The sequence below is a fragment of the Clupea harengus genome, chromosome 21, assembly GCF_900700415.2.
Source record: "Clupea harengus chromosome 21, Ch_v2.0.2, whole genome shotgun sequence".
Taxonomy (NCBI): Eukaryota; Metazoa; Chordata; class Actinopteri; order Clupeiformes; family Clupeidae; genus Clupea; species Clupea harengus.
In genome coordinates this window covers 12,139,363-12,164,852 of record NC_045172.1, presented here as the reverse complement: position 1 = coordinate 12,164,852, position 25,490 = coordinate 12,139,363, and the positions used below count along the sequence as shown (strand labels likewise).

General features: G+C 46.2%; 1 protein-coding gene across 5 annotated transcripts in view; it reads right to left on the bottom strand.

Moving 5' to 3' along the window:
* LOC105911673 (protein diaphanous homolog 3) overlaps nt 1-25,490 on the bottom strand; it is a 250,044-nt gene that overhangs the window by 50,104 nt on the left and 174,450 nt on the right. For all 5 annotated transcript variants that reach the window (XM_031558192.2, XM_042702906.1, XM_031558194.2 and 2 more), the window contains 2 exons: nt 20,558-20,722; nt 6,604-6,739 (listed from right to left, as the gene is read on the bottom strand). In XM_031558192.2, the coding sequence (XP_031414052.1) occupies nt 6,604-6,739; nt 20,558-20,722 (301 nt within the window). The remainder of the gene's footprint in view (nt 1-6,603; nt 6,740-20,557; nt 20,723-25,490) is intronic.

The following is a 25,490-nucleotide window of genomic DNA, read 5'->3' as shown; positions in this document are numbered from 1 at the left end:
GTTTGTATTTTTGATGGTTTTGCAATAGCTGTGCAATTAATCCATTTAATTTCAATTACAACTGGGGCTTGAAAACAACTTAATCAGCATAAAACTATTACTGTGCGGCATTCTGTTTTCGCAATGATGCTCTCATTTTGTCTTGTGTTATAAATGCAGCGCACTCATTTCTTTAACAGTGGTGTGCATTTGCCCCATCCTCAAAGCCCAACTCACTCTCAGAATAAGTAGCTTCACTGCTGAAATTCCGCAAGATTTAATATTCCTGACGAAACATTGCGTTCCATTAATTAGCAAGTTAAAGATATTATATTTGAAAGCTACTGGCCTAAGCTACTAGGCAAATAACTAACGCCTGCCAGAGGTCAAGTTACGGAGTAGCCCAATGAATAAGACTAGTGGTGTAGCAGCAGCTCGGTTTGGGATGATGCAAAAACCATTACTTTCCAGTATCACGTTCACGTCTCATCCCCACAGGACAACATAATATTTTCATTAATCAGTGTAGGCCTACAGTACTTATCTTTTCAACTGAATACGGAAAAACACAAACTACTTTTACTTCTAATACAATTACCACTAAAAGTAAAACAAATAATTCTATTAAATAAAAGCACTGAGGATCCAGTATCACAGGCTCATGTTTGCGTGCACAACCACACTGCTGCTGAAAAAAATCCAAGAGAAAACACTGAATGAGTAATTAAATAATTAAGTTAAAAAGTTACATAATCTGGATCTTAATATTGACAAAAAAAATTGTGATTATGATTTAAACTATACAACTATCATTTGCAGGCACATAACTAAATACAAGCGCGCGCGTGTACACACACACACACAGAAAAGAGAGTACTGCTTATAAATAAAAGGCACAGTAAGAAAAAAAAGGAATATTCCATGGTCACACAGGCAAAAGCACTGTGTTTATTCAACCTTGTCCCTTTCCACCTTTTGATTCTCTCCCTGGCTTCCTCTCTTCTTTCACCAGGTACTCTGAATAGAAAGAGTGAAGCTGAAAAAAGAAAAGTAATCTGAATTGCGTTCGGATGCATGCGCCTTTCTTTGTGCTGAAAAGGTCAACTGTCAATCCCGTGCGAAAGTCCGCTAGATCACCCCCCCCCCCCACACACACACCCGATTTCAATATCTTTTTTATATTCCCTTCAGTATTTCACTTTGCATGAGAAAGAGGACAACAGAGTGTGTTAATACACCACATATACTGTCTCCGTTAAGGAAGTATGACCTGTTCTCTCCCTATGATGACCCCCCCCCACTTCCTTTTTTTGCTCCACCCCCATCTGAAGCCTGAGATGCACACATTGGTACATATGTGTGTACACGCTGACACACACACAAATCCTTCTCTTTTATGGAGCTGTCCTCAAGGTGCTTCAAGGCCCCAACGTGGCCTCCTCGAGGAGTTCTACACAGACAACCCATTGCAACACACCAACATGCTATAAAGTGTTCAACTGCACCTAAAAAAAAAAAACTCACTCAAAGAAACACATGGACTTGCTGTAAACATATTACATTGTGCTGTGTTGATTTCTGGGTGAGGTTCAGCTGTTTCCTCCAAGAGTAGCGCTGGGAGAGGGGCTAACCTCCCGAGGCTGTCTGCCTGGAGGGCTCTCATATTCAGGCCACAGCTTTGGAGAAACCGGCCTCCGCCTCAGCCTCCTCCTCCACTAGCAGAGGGGGAGCTCCACAAGTGAGCGTCCTACTTCTGAACCCGGAGTGTGTGTGTGTGTGTGTGTGCGTGTGAGTGAGTGTGTGTGCCCATCAACTCATCTATCTATCTCTCTCTCTCTCTCTCTCTCAAGAGCACTTCTCTTCCCTTGCTACTTTTTCTCCTCACTGCTCTTTTCATCTCTGGTTGGGGGGGGGGTGAACAGAACACAGCATCCAATTTTGTCTGTGCCATTGCGATTCATCACATCCTGCCTCCTACACTTGTCCGCCCTCCTCCACCCCCCCCACCCCCCATCACACCACCCAGTATTCCTTGCTGGGCCCGTCTCTTTCTTTCTCTTTCCTCTTTTCCCTCTCTCTCTCAAACATACTGATAATTACAATACCACTTCTGAGTCCTTAGCCTCTCACCGACTCCACAGAAGGTCTATTGTGTAAAAACACACACAGCAAAGCGTGTGGGTGCACACACAGTTCGGCAAACTTGAGGTGGGCGACGTTACTCCCTAAGTTTTAATTGACAGTCTCTGTGGAGACCGGAGGGGGGTGGAGGCATGTGCTACCTGGGAGCACAAAAGGGGCTGCATGTAATGGGGGCTGGCTTTGACAGAGCAGACACACAGAGGAACCTTCTGCTCTGAGAGAGAAAGAGGAATGAAAGAGATGGAGAGGGAGTGAGAGAGAGAGAGAGAGAGAAAAAAGGAGAGAGAGGGAGAGAGAGAGAGAGAGAGAGAGAGAGAGAGAGAGAGAGAGGGAATGAGAGGTGACCGAAAGAACGAGAGCCAGAGAGAAAGAGAAACACCACAACAATTTTTCCTTTCCTTGGATTAATACGAATCGTTCCATTCTGAACGAACAGAAAGTCTGAAGTAATCTGCCTTTGAAGATAATAAATGGCATCTCAAATGTCACTTTGATGTTCAACCTTCTTCTGCCCGTCTCCGTTTCTACCAATGCACCTGCGACGGCAATGCACCCATGAGACGCCAAAACGTCTTCATACACACACACACACACACACATTTATACTTTATATCAAAAGAACACTGACCCTACAGCTGCTGAACACCTCCAACCTACATCTGAAATCTGCACACACACACACACACACACACACACACACAGTTTCCTGCTGCTCTTCTCTCTCCTCAGTCAAGGAGCTTTATTCTCTCAGTCCCACTCCTCCGATTGGAAATGCTAACGATGACTCTGAAGTGAGATTTGTCACGGTGCAACATCACCATCCACACAGGCATGCTGGGAGATAATGCCACAGAACTGTCAGCAAACACAGCCACACACGTAAAACATACACACCTTTTCTGCATCTCTACATACACACACACACACAGATAAGGTGTGTGTGTGTGTGTGTGTGTGTGTGTGTGTGTGTGACAGAGTCAGAAGCAAAAGGGGTAAAATTCAGTTCATCATCTGCCTGGTAAGGAAATCCTCACTGAGACCTCCTGAGAAGAAGCAGTGTAGCGAGACTAAAGCAGGGCTACATTTGAATGGTACTATTTCTTACGCACACACAAGCAAAAACAAATAGTCTTTTGGTGTGTTAGGCCCAAAAAATGTAGGGGTCAATAAATTGATGGGTGGTTGAGGACACTGTAAATCTGTGATTGTGTGTGTATATTTCTGAGTATTCCAGCAAGACCATAGGAGAATGGAGTGAGTGTGAGTTTGCAGAGGTGGTGGCTTGCGTTGTAATGCGAGTGTGTGTGTGTGTGGGTAAAGGAGGGAGTGTGAGTTTGCAGAGGTGGTGTCTTGCGCTGTGATGTGATGAAGTGTGTAAAAGTATGTGTGTGTGTGTGTGTGTGTGTGTGTGTGTGTGTGTGTGTGTGCATGTACTGCATGTCCTGCTCTACCTTGAATTTCAGCACAAGGGAGTGAATAGGAGACTCCCAGCAGGATACTCCACTCATTTACTTGCCATCACACACACGCACACGCAGACACACACACACACACACACACACACACACAGAATTGCTCTGGGCCACAAAAGGCCTGATTTTGCATGGGTCAACCCCCCCCCCCCTCTCTTTCTCTTCATTTCTCTTCCCCCCATAGTGGTTAATTTGACCGTGTAACCCATGTAGACTGGTGCGTGACACCAGGGTTCTCTGACTGTCATTACACAGTCCTTGGCACAGTAGTTCTGTGGTACGAGGGGGAGAGAGAGAGAGAGAGAGAGAGAGAGAGAGAGAGAGAGAGAGCGCGAGAGGGAGAGGGAGAGGGAGAGAGAGAGAGAGAGAGAGAGAGAGAGACAAAAGAACTGGACCCTTAGTGGTGATTTTGGACACTGAAATACACGATTCCAAAACGTGACTGACTGAATAATATTTGCCATTAAAAAAAATATCTTCTCGCTCAACTGTTTGCCAACTCTTTTACAGGGTCTCAAAATAGGGTTTGGTTGATGGTTAGGATGTTTAGAAGTGAATCAGATGGGCCGCAGGGTCTACAGATTCCCACGGGGATAGGGAGACCGAAGAGGTGCTGTAAGTCTGCGTTTCATTGATCTAGTAAAGGAGACCATCGGTGAACATCAGTTTGCTGTGCTGGACAACCAGAGGGGGAATTGGAACAAATCTCTGCTTTATTCATTTTCACAGGGTAGGTGCAAGGAATATAAACCAGTTATGGTGTGCGATGTGTGTAGTGTGCGCATATCAGAGTGCATGTGGCTCTGTATGTGTGTGTGTGTATGTATGTATGTATGTGTGTGTGTGTGTGTGTGTGTGTGTGTATATAAACACACACACACACATATATATATGGTATGTGTGTATATCTGTTAATTCTATGTGAGTGTTTGTCAGATACAAGGCTGCGAGTACGTCACTATTAATCGTCTGCCATTCACCTGGCTGACAGGCCTTTTATTTTTATTTTTTACTTACAGCAACAAAAAAAAATACTATACAAATGAAATTTCACTCTGTTTATTCTTTCCAATTTTGTAAGCACCCTCCATCTCTAAGAAGGCTTTTTCATAAGCAGAGGAGGCGTGTGTACCTGTGTGTTTAAATGAGCCAGTGAAAAGTAATAAATGCATTGCGGCTGTCACACAGCAACTATAGCTCCTGCTGTGAGTGCGTGAGTCTTGATACGTGTGTCAGAGAGAGATTAGGGAACGATCAGGCAGGACTAACTGATGGAGAAGTCTCACTCACACACACACACACACACTAAATCTGTGAGAAATTGATAGTTGTAGAATGTGGCGTGGAACAGCAGCCTTGGGAACACTTTGCCGATAATCAGGCGCGGTCAAAACAAAAGGTCTCTGTGATTATGGCTCAGCCTTGCTCCTTACCGAGGCCCAGCCTGTCTGCTCCCCATCGACCCTGTCGCCCATCTCCTCTCTCTCTCCATCCCCCCTTCTTTCTCTCTATGTGCCCACCTGCCTGTTTGTTTCTCTGGCAACAGCAGGCTTTTTTGTCTCCCTTCTCTCTCTCTCTCACGCTCTCTCACGCTCTCTCTCTCTAGAATGTGTCCTGCGTTTTGTAGCTGTTTTTCTCTTTCGAACATTTTGGTTCTCTTCATCTCTCTATCTTTCCATTATTTGTTCCCAGCCACCTAGGAGCCCTCCAGGCTTTGTTGAACACTACAGCTGTGGGCTTGTGATTAGCAGGCAGCTGAAAACAAGTGCTGTGGGTGTGTGAGAGTGGTCATAATATCAATTAACAAACAACCTATCCACTGCCACTCAAACAGCAGTGAAACCGATGGTGTAGTCACTGAATGCATGTATTAAATGTGTCCAGAAAGGACAGTATATATGTATCTGTGATAGGGGTGGGAGCAATCTTTTCTGCAGTATAACAGAACGTGTATTTTTCCTGAGCAGTCCTGGCACGGAGGTTATGTCGTACAGAGAACAAGTGGTAGATTATGTGTGATGACTAATGCGGAACCAAGTTCCACTTGAAAATCAGCTGCCATGTGACTCACGTCTGTGTTCTAAGTGAAATTAGGATTAATATGCTAAACTAGAAGAGCAATCGGAGAGCGCAGACCTCCGCCAAGGCTAAATGCCGTATTTCACCTTGGCGAATAACCTAAACGTTTTATGAAAGTTGGGCTGGTAGTTTATGTGTAATCCTGCTTACAGACAAACAAACAACATCGAAAACATAACCTCCTTGGCGGTAATTATGAGAAGGATAAACATATTGACAATGTATTCTCCATTTTACAATTTGCGCTGTACACTGCTCTACCACATAATGAAATAATCCAGGCCGCTCTGCTACTACATTGCATCATGGGAGACTTAAATAATTTGTGTTCACTGTATCACTGTTTACACTTTACTGCTTACTACATTACAGGCAGTTCCAACTACCTTAGAGGGGACTATATGACACAAGGTGGAACAAACTGTAACTTGCACTACTGTCTGTTCAAAATAAATGAAAACAAACCTAGCCTTATGTATTTGGGTTTTTGTGTTGCTTTTTCTTGTTGTACCGAACTCGTACCAAACCGTGATGTCCAAACCGAGGTGTGAACCGAGCCGTGACTTCTGTGTACTGATACACCCCAACAGCAGTGTTTCTTGTTCTTCTTGTTCTCATTTAAACAAAGGAAGACTAAAATGTGACAACAGATATAATGAGCCAATTTCAAGGGATGTGACACAGCCGTAAAGTGGCTTAGACACAAACCTGCTGCCTCTGGGGAGAGAAGAACAACCAACACCTGTCCTTGGGCCTACTGGGCAGGGGGCGGCCAGTGTGGGGTAGTGTGCAGGTGTGCTCAGTGTGTGCGTGCATGTGTGTGTGCGTGTTATTGTGTGTGTGCTCAGGGTGTGTGTGTGAGTGTGTGAGTGTGAGTGTGTGCTTGCGTGTTATTGTTTGTTTGTGTGTGTGTGTGTGTGCGCTCGCTCACCTGTGTTGACCTCCAGCAGTCTCTTCTTCTTGAGCTGCCTCTCCTGCTTCTCCCGCTCGGCCTTCTCCTTAGCCACCCGCGCCCGCCGCTGCTTCTCCTCCGCCTCACGCTGCTTCACGTTCTCCTTTACCGCTTGCTGAGGAGGCGACAGAGGGAGAGCGCGTTGAACAGGGAGAAAGAAAAAGAGGGAGAGACCAATACGGATCTTGTCAATACGTTAAAAAGTACTCAACAGCTTGATTACCACGGTTCACACACACACACACACACACACACACACACACACATTTTGTGTTAGTACCTCAATATGCACATAAATATTTTAATTACCCCAAGGAAAACCCATCAAGATCTTAAACAGTTCAATAACCAGATACCATGGAGGGCATACAGGCATTCATATATGTGCATTTTTAAATACTCTCAGAAGCATCTAATATTTTAAATCTGATCTTAATAAGGCCCGTTTTCCATTAAGTTTGGAAGAGAGTGTGGGATGGAGAAACAGACAGAGAGAGAGAGAGAGAGAGAGAGAGAGAGAGAGAGAGAGAGGGAGAGGGAGAGAGATGAAGCAGGACATGCGAGTACATGATGACACGAGACGGAGAGAGTGAGAGAGAGGAGACTGATGGGGAAGAGAGAGAAAATTAAGAGGAAGAGAGGGAGGTGGGATAGAGAGAAAACACAGGAAAAGAGGGGGGGGGGTGGAAGAGAGAGATAGAGAGAAGGAGAGAGAGAGAGAGAGAGAGAGAGAGAGAGAGAGAGAGATCGTGAAAGAGAGCTGCTCATTAACCGGCCCCACTCTGGCCTGTGAATCTGACAGCACTGTGAACACTTAGATGCTTTCCCTGAAGAAAAAGGAAAATAGATTAATGAGAATAGATTTTGGTAGAACACGCAGAGAGACAGACTGAAAGAGAGCGAAAGAGCATATTCTTTTGAGCCATTAACGACTAGAGAGACTTGTTAGAGATCCCTGAGTCACTGTCAGGCTGCCTGCTACGACGATGACGACTGGCGCCACCGCTACCTTTCTGGGTACACCTGGACAATCAAAGGAGTGAAGAACACCTGGACAATCAAAGGAGTGAAGAATATATATATATATATATATATATATATATATATATATAAAAAATACACCTTCTGTAAACCTGAAAACATCATTAGTGCATGATGACCTCTTGGTCTGTGCTTCACTTCTCAGTGCCATACCAATGTCTGTCTGACTAAGCCCTCCTCTGGTCTTCTCCACACTCCTCCCCTACCCCCCCGTCACACAGGCTACGGACGTGCGCTTCGAGGGAAGGAGGCAGCGTGAGCGACGGCTAAATTGGCACCTCCGCTGTGAGGTGTGGGTGAGGTACGAGGAGCTGCTGGAGAACTAATGGGATCACAATGGATCACATCATCCGACCGCGCCGACAAGCGCCCAACACCACACCCCAACGCTGCTGCCACGCTTCCTCCAAAACACATGTATCTACCCTCTGTGTCAGCAACAAACTGTGTTATGGTTTGGTGTGTGTGTGTGTGTATTTGGTATAGAGGAAGTGTGTGTGTGTGTGTGATTGGTATAGAGGAAGTGCCTTGTGCCTTGTTTGGTGTGTTAGGGTGTGTGTGTGTGTGTGTGTTTGGTATAGAGGAAGTGCGGTTTGCCTTGTTCGGCGTGTTATGGTCTGGTGTGGTGGTTAGATACACATGCTAGAAGAGAGAGTGATATAAAAGTGTTTGTTTTTGTGGTTCTTTTTTGGGGGTGGGGGTGGGGGTGGGGGTGGCACTGACAGTAACCATAAACCGATGCCCAAAGATGATAATGCCATTTCCATGATGCTTTAGAAATCTGGATACTGCCATCGCCTGGTTATAATGGGGCATTAGTGTGCAGCTCAAATCCCCTTATTGTGTGCATGTCTGCCCGCTGCATCTGTTCATCCACTAACCTTTCCCACTCTTCTGCACACACACACACACACACACACACACACACACACACACACACACACACACACACACACACACACACACACACACACACGTCCCTTCTGATTCAGAGTGCCATACCCTCATGAATCCCTCCACCAGAACAACCATGACGACCCTCAGGTCTCCCCCATCTGTGCACAGTGAGAAGCCCGTGTCGAGGCAGTTTAATCTCCCTCAAAGGAAGAGGAAAAAAAAAAAAAGAAAGAAAGAAAGAAAAAAAAAAACAGTGAAAAAGGGGTAAAAGATGCCTGCTTCAGTAACACCTCTTCATTTCCTGGCTCAGGTGCTCCTCTCACTGTGTCCATCAGACGCTGGCTCCAGACGTGGACCGCTCGCTGTGAGGCTTAAAGATCTCACTCCCACTCACCATCTCGGGGTCTTTTGTTAGTAGGTGTGTATGGGGTGTGTGTGTGAGTCAACGTCTGCGGGAGAGCGATGTGCGTATAATTGTATCTGTTGGATGTATGTATGGTGGTGCGTAGTTAGTGTTCTAGTATTTGTACATCCGGTCATGATGCCATAAATGAGAAGGTAAACCTAAGAAGCTAATACCCCTACGCTGCTCCTTATTTCTTGTTGCCTTATGGGTCACAGAGTAAATGAAGAGACAGGGATGTGTTTACTATAAGAAAGCCATGGGAATGTCAAGGCTCAGCTCAGATTGGTTTGGTTTGGATACTACTTCCCTTGTAGCAAACACAGTTGGGTCTTAAGAACAGACATGAAACTAGTAGATGCTGTTTTGCAAAAGGACGGGATATCCTCACATGAACCTACAAGATGGAGTGCACAAAGTGGGGAGGGAGAAAGTGAAAGTTTCCCCAACGCAAGCAAGGGGAAAACAGGGTCCCCCCTGATGTCCCACAGGCTAACAGCAAGATAAACATGGAAGAAGTATTTGATGCCTTTTTTTCTTTTTTTAAAGACCACTTTTGAAAAACAAGCCTCTCTCATCTCCCTCTCCCTCAGATCCGCTCTATCCTTATCTGAACTGTGAGGAACACGCACCATCTCTGCCACTCCTCCTCAGCTGATGGGTGGTGAGGGCACAAGAGGGAAAGCAGACGTCTGGGAATCAGAAGGATTCAGTCTCCACCTGGTCGAGTGTCCTTATGGAACCTCATACCGCTCCTGTTGTGGGAAAATGGGGCCTTTTAACTGCAACCTTTGCGTTTGAGAGGCAGCTGTGAGGCGTGTGAGTGTGTATAAATGCACATTAAGAGATGGCTCCTTTAAGGGCTGTGTGGAGTACCATGCCTGCCAAACCTCTGTCTCTTTGCAAGTGAGCTCATTTGATCACCGACACACGTTTAATTAGAAAGCACACTTCTAATTTCACCACGCTCTCACCGGTGTGGGTCCTCACAGGCCCTGAGGCGTTTGACGTGGGCAATTACCGGAGAGCTGGAGCCGTGGCCTGGTGGGACTCTGACCAGCGGCGACTGAGCCGACTCATGTGGTCTAAGCTTGGCTGGAGCTCAGGTCGCCCGGCGCTGCGGTGAGGGAGCACCTCTCTGTGACATGCTAAGCCGGTTAGGGAGTGAATGGCTGTGCGAGTGTGAGAGAGAGAGAGAGAGAGGGAGAGGGAGAGAGAAAGCGAGGGATAGAAAGACTGCTGGAAAGACTGAATGTGTGTGTGTGTGTGTGTGTGTGTGTGTGTGTGTGTGTGTGTGTGTGTGTGTGTGTGTGTGTGTGTGTGTAGTGTATGGAGAGTGAATGAGTAATAGTAGGAACGTGTATGCGTGTGTGTGCCCATGTGTGCTCATGTAGAGAGAGTTTGTGTGGGTGAATATAGAGAAAGTGTGTGTGTGTGTGTATATAGAGAGAGTATGTGTGTGTGTGTATGGAGGGGAAGTGTGTGTGTTTGGGTTCTGAAGCTCCCGCTGTGGTGTGAATTACGAAGAAGGTAAGAAGAAACAACAGGAGCAGGTTGAATCATGTCAAAACACACACTCTCCGTGTTCTGCCTAATTTGACTTAATAGCATTAAAGCACGTTTAACTGGCTTCGTGACTTTCATCACAATTAACACCGCCAGGGAATTAAGGAGCTGACACTCGGCAAGGTTCTCCTGTAGCAGAACCTGGGTAAAGGTGAGAGGCCAGGAGAGAGAGAGAGAGAGAGAGAGAGAGAGAGAGAGAGAAAAGCAGATGAAGAGAAAGTCCAAATGAAAAGATATTGTGCTGTAAGGTAACTCATGGCTGCAATAAGCACAGACATGAAGAAGCACAGACACACACACAGGTCAGGATCTGTGAAGGGGACAGACGACCTGAGCGGGCGCTGAGTACTGCGGGGGAACCCCCACTCAGTGCTGAGACAGGGAAATGGGACAGAGCCTCTATCCATCTCCAGGGGAAACACTGCCTTTTAAGCACGCACACACACACACGCACGCACGCACGCACCGCACACTGACAAGCTGTGGCAGCACCCATGCTGCTTCTCCTAAAGTCAAGGCCATAAGCTGCAGTCCAAATTCACTGTCCACAAGACTAAACGAGTGGAGAGGGAAAAAAAATCGTGATTGATTTTTGCCATAATCGAGCAGCCCTATATACTCTTGCACTGCTCACTTCATTCTGACTTTTTTTTCAACAGCGGTGTGGTTGTGCAAGTGGAACCATTGACAAGTGCATGAGAAGAGTTAAGACTCATTATTAATACATCCGTGTTTGAAAATTCCCACTACACCACTGGTCCACTACACTCACTGACTTAACTTCTTGCCTGGCCTTAGTTATTTGCCCTATAGGTTAGGCCTGTAGCATTAAACTGTAATATCTATCTCTAGCGAATGTTATGGTATGTTTCGTCATCCATTATTAACCGTGTGAAACTTCAGCAGTGGCTGAAATAAAGGCTCAACAAAAGGTTCTCTTATCAGCAAGCATCTTTGCGTGAGCTGAACTAAATATGCCCCTGTGTGGCTGAGAGTGAGTTAGGGAGGGATGAAAGTGCGCCCCTGTAAAAGAAAAGGGGGGGGGGGGTTTATCTTGACTCTCTTCTTTTCATAATCGTCAAATAAAAAAAGTCAAAATCGTAATTGAAAATAAAATTCAATTAAAAATCAAAACCCTAAGTGTATACGTGTTCATGTCTGTGTTATCACTCACTGAAGGTGTGTGTTACAGCCGTGTTACAAGTGAGTGACATCCATCCAACTGTGCGCTGCAGGGCAGACTGATCATGAGACTCTAGATCTAGATCGTTTATAGGCTGCATCACTGAACTCTTGCGCTGAACACCATCCTAATCATGCCCACTGATCTTCTCACCAGTTCTCCGACATGCTGATCTGAGCAGATTAAATGGATCAGTTGCCAATGTACGGTACATTCTGTACCGTAATTCACATTTACATTTGCTGTGGCTAGTAGGGCAAAAGGAGGAGAGAGCTCAATGAGAAAGATGATCTGTCGTGGGTGTGTGTGTGTGTGTGTGTGTGTGTGTGTGTGTGTGTGTGTGTGTGTGTGTGTGTGTGTGCACGTACTGATGGGAGGAAAACTAAATGCATAGCAATGAGGATGTGAGAATTCTCCAGCTCCTCAGCATGGCTGTTTTCTCATTAAGAAGTCAGCCTCGATTTTCCGGCAAACATCTGAACTTAATTACCACAATCGCACGAGGACCACGGCCTGGCTTACTCTCCCCACTTGGCTCGCATCAAATGCCTCCTGACAGAGGGACAATTTAGTCAGATATGACAGGGACGGTGGATGACAATAGCCAGTGGAGTTCATTTCAGAGGCGTAATTGCTTTCTCCTTCCGAGAAGGCGATGCCATTGTTTGCCTCAAGAGCCTGTGCAATGTCAAACGGAAAAGGTGGTAAGAGGAAATGGCTAAAGTCACGACTGTATACTCACTCTCTTTCTCTGACCGACCGACCGACCACACACACACACACACACACGGTTGGCGCTCAAAATGTCCCCGAATCGACGACCTGTGTCGTGAACATGAGCATCGAAGCCCGCACAAAGGCCACCACAAGCGATCTCCGATGGTGGCCGGCAGGAGAAAGGCCTCGAGAGCTTCAGTTAAAGAGGCGAATGAAGACAGCTGTGTCTGAGAGATAAATATCTATCGTCTGTCGTCTGGACTGGGTGAATGCCACCTCGGTGTAATCTGGGGTCCCCGTTCTCACCAGTCACAGTCCTTCCACTGAAGATAATGGGCAGTCAATCTGCTCAATAAACTCCATTAGCCTGCTGAAGCTGAATGGGTGTGTGTGTGTGTGTGTGTGGGGGGGGGTCGCACATTTACATGTGGCCCCCACATGGGAGCATCCACTTTACGGACAGGAGACATGGGCCGAAGCCTCCATGCCTGACCCTCCTGTGTGACTGCTAGTGTTCCTGTAGCTCCAGGGTTAGAGCAAGGAGCTAACAACACCAAGGTCATACGTAAGGAAACCCAGTGAGAATGCATATTGGAAAACAATATACATCCCTAACTCGCTAAATGTCAAAATAGATAGGATTCAAAAAGCCTAGTCGAAAAGCCTGTGGAGTCTCTTTTGTTGTAAAGAATGTTTACCGCAATACCTTTCTTTTCTTTTTGAGGCAAAAGATCTATAAATTGAGGTGGAGAATCCATACATGGGGACCTGAGAAAAAAATCCTTCTAGGATGCAGGAGCAACCTTCCCCCCCCCTACCCCATGTGGTTGGGCCTGGCTGCGTTCGACCCCTCCCCTGCTGACCGTCCACGGTCAATTGGATTCCTGTCAGATTCTTGCCGCTGTGGGTCTCCACTGAATGGACAGACGAGCCCAGCAGACCCACATACATGGCTTTCCCAGCACAAAGAGACACACACACACACACACACACACACACACACACACACACACACACACACACACACACACACACACACACAATAATATGACGGCGCAAACAAAGTACCAAATTCAGAGATTCAGAAGACTTGCCGTCCCCGAGGCCTCTGACCCAGTGTGAAAACATTAGCAACTTCATGACAGGGAACCATCAGTGAATAACAGCCCAGTGTTGTTTGAACAAAGCGCTATCTATGCTAAACAAGCCCACGGTGCCATGCGGAAAAACAACAACAACCCGCACAGTGACACTTCACGGTCAGCTGCAGAACATCCTAAATGCATTGTGAGTGCTGCTTAGTATGCCGGGTGCAATCTGAAAGGTGTTGCTGGGAAGTGAGGGCTTAAGACAACACCGGAGGCACAAAGAGCTTCTTGAATCCGCCGGTGTTGTTTTGTATACCACAGAGTAAACCAATACAAACAATAACAAAGGGTTGCTATGAGTGAGACCGTGCATAGATATGAATATAGATAGAGTGAGAATTCTGCTGGAAACGAGTTGCCGGTAACAAAACACCCAGACAACGTCCCGGACAACAGCTGGAACGAGTGGGTCTATATATGTGTGTGTGTGTGTGTGTGTGTGTGTGTGTGTGTGTGTGTGTGTGTGTCTGTAGAGTCCTGGACATATTTTATGTGAATGCAGGAGCCTAATGGTGTAAATCTGTGTGTGTGTGTGTGTGTGTGTGTGTGTGTGTGTGTGTGTGTGTGTGTGTGTGTGTGTGTGTGTGTGTGTGTGTGTGTGTGTGTTCGTGTGAGTTTTGGAGTGGGAGAGAGAGAGGGCTTGGTGTTTTTCGGGGGGTGAGAGGCCAGGTGCAGTAATAACAATCCTTCAGCTTCCCTGCTAAAGGAATTATGGGCTGTGAGTGGGACAGGGCAGTGAAGGCGACAGGCAGCACTGAGAAAGAGAAGGAGAGGGAAAGAGGACAGAGAGACACCCGCAGAGAGCAGGGGGATAAAGAGAGCAAGAGGAAGTGAGTGAGTGAGAGAGAGAGAGAGAGAGAGAGAGAGAGAGAGAGAGAGAGAGAGAGAGAGAGAGAGAGAGAGAGAGAGAGAGAGAGAGAGAGAGACAGACGGGGGGAAAGAGACAGCAGTGCAAAGATGATGTTTTTGAGACAGAGCTGCACTTCTTAACCAGAGTGCAAAACTTTCAAACCAATCCGTGATTGCTACTAAATCTGAAGGAAAAAACACCCCAAATTGGAATGCTTTAACAAACCACAGTAAATGACCCTACTTGTTAGGTCAAGACAAAGACAGCTGTACTATAGCTCTCACCTGTCACCATCTGAAAGACACCGAATGATATTCACACACATGCTCCCTACTCCTACAAAGAAGCCCAAGACCACATTCTCATGCACACACAGACAGCCACACACTCTTTCTCACACACACACACACACACACACACACACACACACACACACACACACACACAAACAAACAAACAAATTTCACATGCACACAAATCAGTAATCCTAAATATCCTATCGTTTGAAATAAAATAATGAATAAGTACCATTGCTAAATGATCTGGTTTGTATGTTGTACCTGTATATGTTCTGATTTTGTATATATACATGATTTATTCTAACTGTCAATGTTGATATGTTTTGTATCGGTATATGTTTTGATTTCTGGTCTTGAATGTAATGCCTATTTGTCATGCCAATAAAGCACTTTTGACAGATTGAGAGAAAGAGAGACAGAGTGCCATAGACATGTGTTGTCAGGGTGCATGTTTCTGTGTCTACTTGTTGAATATGAGCAATTGCCCTCCTAATCCTGTCCAAGCAATCATGAGACACTTTCTCGGCACAGACAGACAGACACATTTTCCAATTTATTTCTTCTGTTTAATAGCAACAGCCATCCTAATGTAAAAACATTTGTCTATTTTACGAGAGCATGAATTCATTTGCCCAATTCTTACTTTGTAATGAGGAAAAGAAATCCTTGTGGTAATCTTATTAATGAGTTTAAAACTATACCTGATCCATGAATTGTGTTTTGGCTACTGGCACAAAGTTCAATCTCGGTGAATTAATTCCAGCGACATACAAGACCTTAGTGAGAAGTGTCACTGGGCAGAAGAAGGAAACGATGACCACCGTCTTAAGGTTTCATCAGCCACTCTTTAATTAGATGTCTGTGTGACCTCATGCCGTCACAGACCCATCAGAAAGAGGTCTGCCTGCCAGTTTAGATTGTTATATAGATCTTAAGATTGGGTTCAGCGCTATACCAAAAAAATAAAAGAGGTAAGATTTTCTTACATGTAAGGGTGCTTCTGTATTACAGCAAATATGAACTCTTTTTTTTTTACTACTACTGATAGACGTGAGGACGGGGGATTGTTCTCCGTAATGGAAATATTAAACTTCTTTCTGTGGCATCACAAAACCTAAATATCATCCTGAACCATGATCAGACACTAGGCGTTCACACATCTGTGATGTCCACCCTAGCCTACGCAATATCAGTCCAGGTATCAGCCCTGAACACCCACACAGGGCCAGCCTTAATTAAACCTGTGATTAATCACACTATTAAATCAGAGAACATTTTGCAATTAATTCCGATTAATTTGGCTTCACGGCCAAATTCCGCACACAATGCTCTCCCTTCTTGGAGCCCGAGACGGGCGTCTTCGTGCCTGGCGCAGACGCCCCCGCCGTCGCCGGAAAAAAAACATTCCCCCGGCACCCCGTAGCTTAGCGAAAAGGTGTGAAATCAAATTATTATTACGGCACTCTAAAATCTTGTTTAATTCCGACACTTAAATTTAATTCACCTCCGCTCCGCACACAATCTGTGCCCATTCTAAGAGCATTTGAAACTCTTCACACAATCGTAATTAATTTGCTGCTTTTTTGTCTCTCTCTCCTTTTCCTTCTCATAGTTGGGAGTGCTGTTGGAATCAAACATACAGGGTATGACAAGCAAATGCGTGTGTAGGGGCTTGTGAATGTTCACGTGCTAAAGTGTCTGTCAGCTAGTGTGTGTGTGTGTGTGTGTGTGTGTGTGAGAGTGTGTGTACGTTACCCCGTGTGTGTATGGATATGTGTGGGCACTATACTGAAATGATCACATAACGAGGACTCAGGTGCTAAAGACGTGAGTGAGAAAGTTAATGTGAGAGACAGAGAAAGAGAGAAAGAGAGAGAGGGAAAGAGAGAAAGAGAGACACAGAGAGAGAGAGAGAGAGAGAGAGAGAGAGAGAGAGAGAGAGAGAGAGAGAACACCTAGGTTCTGTTCTGCCCTGTTTCTACTCCTAGAGCTTCCTGTGCCATGGATAGTGGAAAGAGAAACGGAGAGAAAGATAGAAAGAGAGAGAGAAAAGGAGTCTTATATTTAAATGCATGTCAGTGTGTACATATATATGATCCTTTTTTTCTCTTTTGTTCTTGAAACAGAAGAACACAATGGTCACAGTTGCTTAGACAATCCCACAAATGCCCAGTCATGGCTAAGGAGCCTTTTGCATTTCTTCTAGTGGATGCAGGGGGAGGAGAGAGATGAAAGGGAGGGGAGGGGGTGCTTCTGGGAAGTGGAGCGCAACAGTGGCCAAATCCTCTCTTCACTCAGAGACGCGACAGAGTCACCCAGAGGTGACACCAAGACCAGAGTCCCACAACGACCAAGAGAGATTAAATCTGTTAGGAAGCCATGCCAGAGTCCGTGTGTGTGTGTGTGTGTGAGGTAACTAAGGAGGTTGGTCTCAGGCCACTCTTGGACATTGATTTAAAGGAGGTGCATCACAGGAGGCACAAGCTCAATGGCCTGGAAGGAACACTCACAATCCCAGTTCTGCACCCCCCCGCGACACGCGACACACACACACACACACACACACACACACACACACACACACACACACACACACACACACAGTCTTGCACCACTCTCATTCACTTGCTCACCACCACCACACAGGCACAGGGCCTCTATGTCTCACCATGACAGTGCAGCAGTCCATTAACGTGTTCTTCAAATAGCTGCACATCAGCGTTTGGCTGACTGACTACATCAACAGCAAATACACACACACACACACACACACGCAGTAGCACCACAGCAATGACACGTGCAAATGCCAGCTCAACATACACACAAACACACACACAGACGTGCACAACACACATACACAATCACGGTCACAAACAAACACACCACTGCAAAGACAGGCACACACACTCTCACACACACACTCTCATTAAGCTTCAAAACAATGAGGTTTCCTGTCTCTGTGAGGTTCCTGTATTGGCACTCAAAGATCAGTAGGGGTGGGGGAAAAAAAATCGATTCTTCGGAAAAGTTCTTAATCTAATTTTCTTTTTTTACATCCATTTTGTGTTGAAATGCAAGCTGCATCGATTATTGCATTGTTCATAGAAAGTCATAATTGTGACAAGGAAAAGCTTTTTCTCTAATAAAAAAATAGAGAAGGTAATTCTATTGATTTTCTTTATCAAACGCAAAGTAGGAAGTGATTAGCAACCTCTGAGTAGCAAACTCAAATGTTTTAAAATTCGAGATGCATCGACAATCGTTTTATCGGTTTAGAATTGATAATCGATAATCGGTTTAGAATCGATAATCGGTTTAGAATCGAATCGTTGACCTCTGAATCGGAATTGAATCGAATCATGAAGTGCCAAGAGATTCCCACCCCTAAAGATCAGTACTCCATTAACAGCTACTATGATATGAGATCATATGAGAAATAAGCAACCAAAGAAACCACCGGCATCAATGGATCCTGATGGTGTTCCTATGACCTTCAGCTGACATAAGCTACATGCCTATTGTCTGACTGACTGACACACACACACACACACACTGTATACACTCACACACACACACACACAGCAATCACACACACAGTACAGGCACACAACACAGAGTCTAAGTCTATGTTTTCTATCCCCTTTCTTACAGACACATACGTGCTCTGTCTTCGTCTCATACTCCTTCTCTCTCTTTCTCTCTCATATACACATAGTGAGGCGTTAAACATGCATATGGGAGGGAGGGCTGATTTGCAGAAACTTCAGCATTTCGATCAGAAATGATTTAAAATTATAAAAGCAATGAGACGGCTCTCATCACTGCTGCACTCATGTGGAAAATAACTTTGCATTTCAAATGGCGTTTCATAAAACAGACAGAGCACAGCCCGTCGCTCAGACACCAGAGAACCAGCATGGTGAATAGGAATGAGGAGGACACACACACACACACACACACACACACACACACACACCACTTGGGTGTGCACACTCACACCCTCAGAGGCGCAGTCTTTCTCAAGGGCCTATACACCCTCACACCCTCCTCCACGGATGTGAAAAACACTCCGTCTTTCAGAGAGAAAAAGAGCGAGAGAGAGAGGGAGGAGAGGGGAAAAAAGGAGAGGGAGAGGGAGAGAGAAAGAGAGAGAGAGAGAGAGAGGGAGAGAGAGAGAGGACCCGAGGCAGACGAGCATGAAACCCATTTGGGCCAGGAGTGTGCGGAGCTGCCACTCATGTGCTGGATGGGCTTCGTCTGTGCTAATGAGCTCACATTATCTGGCGCCCCAGCCCAGCACACCACTAATACAACTGATTAAACACAGCGTCTTACACGGCCCCACAGCCCACTCACAACCAGCAGGACGGGTGTTTGTGCGGGACAGAGAGAGGCAGTGTGTGTGAGAGAAACACTGCGTATGTGTTAGAGAAACACACTGTGTGTGTGTGTGTATGTGTGTGTAAGATGCCCCTGTGTTGTCTTATCGCTGAAATTGAGAGTGCGTTTGCTCCCGAGAGAGGGCTGATTCCTCAGGGGGTTTGTGGGCGTGCAGCGTCTCTGCACGTCTGTCTGTGTGTCACAGGCTCCATGCATCGGTGTTGTGTGCATGTACTTGAAGGCATGCTGTGACTGGTTAAAGTGATAGTGTGCATATGCATTGGGCTTGGTGTATTAGTGTGTGTGTATGAGTGTGTGTGGGTGTGTGTGTGTGTGTGTGTGTTGCCTGAAGGGGCAGGTCCACGAAAATGTCAGATGTGTAAGGGTTTAATTATAAACGACATTTACAGTCAATGATTAGCCATCAGTCAAGTGTGTCACATGAGTCACATGTGTGTATACGTGTCATGTGTGTGTGTGTCATGTGTGTTTCGTGTGTGTGTGTGTGTTACACATGCATATGTTTAATAAAGAATGTCCAGTGGGAAGTGGGAGAATTAAACAATAGAAGATAGAAATGGGGAGCTTACTGGTTCTACTGTGGATGAGCGCACGCACACACGTGCAAACACACACACACACACACACACACACACACACACACACACACACACACACACACACACACACACGTGAATTTGTGTGTACGTTTGTGAGCATTGCAAATGGAATAGGAAACACTAGTTGAGAATCCAGCATCAGCAATGCTGGGTATTAACAAGAAGCGAGTGCCGTGTGGTTTTTGAGCCAAAATTAAACGACAAAAAAACATCAAATGTAAACAATTCCAACAACTCTCTTCAATTCCATGAAGATTTACTGGATCAAGTGGTATACATGACAAAACCTCAGAAGGCTCACTTTTCTGTGCGTCTCAATTCCAGTCTCTGGAGCTATGAAGACGCATCAAATCAACTCGCATCAACAAGATGACAAATCAAAGCCTTTGATTCTGATTCACCGTTGCTGTTGCGTCACGTCAGTCTCTGCACATCTCTTCTCTACTGCCTCGCTGATGATCCAACCCCTGCCTGCCGCTTGGAGTCATGTAGTACAGTGCAATGACTTGACTTTAAACCGAGGGTCGGTCACACCTGTTGAAGGTGGAGTCCGCAATTCTCATCCAATATACTTTTTTTGTCAAATTCAGTGAATTACTCCTCACTGTGTTTCTAGCTGTCCTGGCTCTGTAAATTGGAAACAACGTGGCTCAGACAGAGCTTTAAGCAATTCCTGCCAATCAACATGTTGCTTCAAGAGCACAGAAGGGAGGTGTAATTTCATTGGCTGTTGGGCTCAAATATCAGCCACCTTTCACCGGGAATCGTGGAACCCTACCTTTCAACAGCGGGCGGTTTCAGACAGAAGGAGGAGGACGGGACGACTCACCGCGAACATGGCCCTGAAGTTGCTGAGGTCGGTGAAGAGCTCCTCGATGGACGTCTTCTTGGGTTCGATGGCGAAGTACTGCAGCATGTTCTGGTAGAGCGCGGCCATGTTGCTGTGCATGATGACCAGCTTCTGGTAGTGCTCCCGTGCCTGCTGGGAGAAGCTGTGCAGGGGCCGCCGTCAAGGAGGAACAAACGGGGACAGCATGTGTGAGCTTGGGTGTGTAGGGAGGGCATGTTTGTTCGGTGGATGAAAAGCTGTGTCTTTGAGTGTGCATTTCAGGGCATATGTATGCGTGCCCAAATTTTAGGACTGGATTATGCGTGGGGGTGTGCGTGGCATGTGTGAGGGGTGTGCGTGGCATGTGTGAGGGGTGGGCACGGTTGTATTTGGGTGCACATATGTATATGCATATGCATGTGTGTATTCGTAGCAAACCGGCATGTCGCCACAGTGGCAGTGAAAATATTCTCCATGTTTTCCTCCTGGTGTGCTTCTGTGCAGAGAAAAGAGCAGAAGGCCTCTCGCTCAGTCTGTACTACGTCTATGTACGAGTGTGTGTGTGTGTACGAGTGTGTGTGTGTGTGAACATGATGCCACCCACAGACTGGGCACAGAGGTGGGTGAGGGGGCGCTGTCTCACTAGCAGCTGAGCAGTCAGTAATTACAGCACCTCATCTTTGCCTTTCTCTGCTCTCTCAGTCACCCACATACACATACACACACACACACACACACACACGTGCGCACGCCACTACCTCAGTTAGTGTGTTACATCCAATTAAAAAGTGAAAACCAACTCTGTTTATGCGCTCAGTGGCACAGTTTCTGCACTCAGTGTGCAGTGTGTATGTGTGTGTGTGTGTGTGTGTGTGTGTGCGTGCGCGCAGGCACAGCGCCAACAATATGCATATATACTGGCTTCAGCATAAACATAATTATTCACAATGTGGTATAATGGGGGTACTTGTGAGAGCAAGCTGCCTTGGAGTGTGTTTATCATCTTTTACTCATACACCAGTGGGCCTGTGGCTCCAGACTATGCCAAAGCCACACTGGCTATTGTACCTTTAAAACGCTACATTTAGCAGCTGGAATGTAAGACACTATTAGAGACCAGGAAAGAAGAGAAAGGGAGAGAGAGAAAGAGAGAGAGAGAGAGAAAGAGAAAGAGAAAGAGAGAGAGAGATATAAAGAGGGAGAGGGAGAGGGGACAAAGGTTCTGTGTAGGTGGTGGGAGGTGAAAGAAACTGAAAAAAGAGAATAGAAAAAGGATGTAAACTGAGAGGGGGGAAAGTGTGGAAGGAGGGCATGGGCCAGGAGACGGAGACGGAGGAGAGAAAGAGAGAAAGGCACGGAGTATCTTTGAAGAAGATCAAAGTTCCCCTCACACAATAGCAGGCGAATAGGTGACCATCCAGAAGAAAAGAGAGAGGAGATCGATGGGCCTGGGGCTGAGGGAGAGAGAGAGAGGGAGAGAGAGAAAGGACATGGTGAGAGAGAGGGAGGTGAAGGAAAGTAAAACACACTGTGGGAGAAGACAGTAAGGACAGAAAACAGATACTCTCATCATCAGCCAAAGGGACTCAGAGGGAATCTTTAGCAAGTCACTTCAGGTTATAAGGCTCTCTCTCTCTTTCACCCTCACCCTCACCCACACCCACACCCTCACCCACACCCTCACCCACCTAAAAACAGAGATAAAAAAAATACACAGAGATGAATAGAGGTAGACACTCTTCACGTAATTCATACACCAAACAAACAGGCACATTCAGACACAGACACACACAGACAACCGTGCTTGTGAAGACACTGAGGAGGCAGAAAGAGACTCCAGATTGTTGATATAAGTGATTAGACTCTTAACAAAACTTTGTATTTGAAACGTGGCATATTCAAGCTTGTCTGTGTCTCTGTGTGTGTGTGCGCTGAGTGTGTGTGTGTGCGCTGAGTGTGTGTGCGTGCTGTGTGCGCACGTGCTGTGTGTGTGTGTGTGTGTGATTGTGCGTGTTGGGCGTGTGTGATTGTGTTGTGTGTGTGCGTTGTGTGTGTGTGTGTGTGTGTGTGTGTGTGTGTGTGTGTGTGTGTGTGTGTGTGTGTGTGTGTGTGTGTGTGTGTGTGTGCGTGCATGTGAGAGCAGACAGAGACCAGGCCCACACAAAGGCACACGGCATGCTGAGATGTCAGATAGACGAAGAGCGAGCAGTCAAGCACATCCAGAGACTGTGAGGCAGTCAAGCGTGAGCTTCTCCCAATCTCTTCCCCTCTATAACACACACACACACACACACGCACACACACACACGCACACACGCGCACACACACACACAGAGTGCTGCTGGTTCTGTTTCAAGAGAATAAAAGCATCTAATCAATACCCTGAGAGAGACAGGGCTCTAAACAGACACAAGACACAGATTGTCCACTTATACTAAAGAGGGGCAGCAGCAGCTGTGTATGTATGTGTGTGTGTGTGTGTGTGTGTGTGTGTGTGTGTGTGTGTATGTACGTGTGTGTGTGTGTGTGTGTGTGTGTGTACAAAGGCCCTTACAGAAGGCAATCAAAGTGACTGATAGAGGTGAGACTGGAGGTGACACCTTTGCCCCTCAGTGTGTAAAGAAACACCTCATGAGCTTTACACAGAGATTCACACACACCTACATACATACCAATACACACACACACATACTGGGGACGTCCCTCCTGGATTGCCTGTCCGTGTAAGGACACTTTCACAATCACGCAAGACATCCATACGCAAGAGCAACATGAGCAGATGCTCAAAACATACATACACTGGAATCCTAACAAAACAGGCCAACCCCACGTGAATACTAATGAATCTTCACACGCGGCGTAAAGCATGGCTGGGAGGTTGGAGCCATGTTGGAGCAGATAGCTGGCTTACATTATTCAGCCTTTGATGTGTCAGGTTAATTAGTGAGCGCTTTGGATGATTTTGGTTGCCTATGTGGCTCACTGACAAATCTGAAGAACTGACCTGATAAATGCAAAGAAGAAACTCCTGGCATTTCAATTCAAACCAAGAATTCAAATTATACAGATGATCGATGCACGTGATATGTAGCGGCGACAGTGTGTGTATGTGTGTGTGTGTGTGTGTGTGTGTGTGAGAGAGAGGGACATGCGCTCTTTATGCATGTGTGTGACAAAGGTGTGAATATGCCAAGGGTTACTCTGGAGGGAGGAGAAGGCTGTCCACTGACACTCGTTGAGGGAAAGCAATCTCCCTGGAACTGTTCCTGCAAGAGCAGCTCTGGGCGGTCATCTCTTTCTCTACATGCCAAATGCACACTAGTCACTGGTTTCAGGTGTGGCTTTCTGTCGTCATTTCTTGGATCCAATGGCGGGATTGAACTGATTAACTGTCGTCTGTGGCTGCTGCCGCGCCACTTGTGTATCTTAGATACTGAGCCATTTAATGTATATGAGACTTTCTATTACATTCTTTTATATCATTTTCTATAATGTAATGTAATGCAGAGTGATAGTATAAAAATAGTTCTCATTTCAGTGTATATAATATGTGAGTACGCGGGTGACTGGTGCTGCCCTCAGATTTACTTCTCAGTGGTGTGCGTGTGTGTGCGCGTGTGTGTGTGTGTGTGTGTGTGCGTGTGTGAGACTGTGATAGGTGCTGCTCTCACTTTGACTCCTCAGTGGCCCACTGGGGGCCCTGTGAAGCGCAGCCAGGCTGCAAATGGAGACGCGGTCAAGAGCGAGGCAGATGAATATCTCTCAGTCCAATCTGTCCATCCTTCTCTCTCTCTTTTTCTCGCTCTGTCTCCCCCTCTCTGACCTCCACTTCACTGCCGTGCTCATCTCTCTCCAGCACACCTCACGTTAACGCATTCTATCACTCTCTTCAGCCAGCATATGAGGTGAAGATTGAGAGGTTTTGTGCGAATGAGTGTGTGTGTGTGTGTGTGTGTGTGTGCTTGAACTACTGCTCTAGGGGATTCAATCGCCCCTACTCTTTAAAAAGGGGAAAGAATTGCAGCAGGGTAATTCCAAGCATATCTGGATTCGAATGCATTTTCAGGAATACTGCCGCTGAGTAGAAGAGGCCTGAGGAGATGAAAAGGAGGAAATGAGTGTAAAAAAGTAAGTGTGTGTTTGTGTGTGTGTGTGTGTGTGTGTGTGTCTCTGACTGCTTCTGTTCACGAGGTAGGGAAGAAGCAAGGGGCTGAAAACTCTTTCTGTCCTCAAGTGTACAAGGCCCTTACTTTTTTTGTCTTGTTATTGCACAATTACCAGAGTAAAATTAGCTCTAGGATGTGCACGCACACACACACACACACACACACACACACACACACACACACACACACACACACACACACACACACACTCCGTGAACTAGTACACAATCAGATCAGATCATAGATAGTCTTAGAGGTTCTTCATAATGTAGGTGTAGATATTAAATTGGGAAATTAGAGAGCTGGAGTGATGGGTTGTGATGAGGGTGGCGGTGGAGAAAGTAATCAAATGGGAGTGAAGCGGGCGATTTGAGCGAGAGGTCGTCTGAGGAAAGAGGAAACCTGAGTAGCCTGGCCATCTGTCTCTCCATCGCCTCCGCTCTACTGTTTTAAACGGCCAGCTAATTAAAGACAGGACAGACAGACAGACAAAGATGGAAAGAGGGAGACAGAGAGAGCAAGACAGATAGAAAGAGAAAGGGGGGGACGGGGACGTATGGGGAGACTCTCAGAGATCAAACAGAGGAGTGAAACCCAAACGTAATTACAGATAGACTGATGGACAAGGCTGTGGAAACTCTCTCACACACACACACACACACACAGGATGGTGCACCAGTCTGTTCCTGTGATTGTTCCTGTGATTTTCTCTCCTAATAGCTGCCTTTCTGTGGAAAGGTGAAAGGCTACTGAGCCCCATTTTAGCT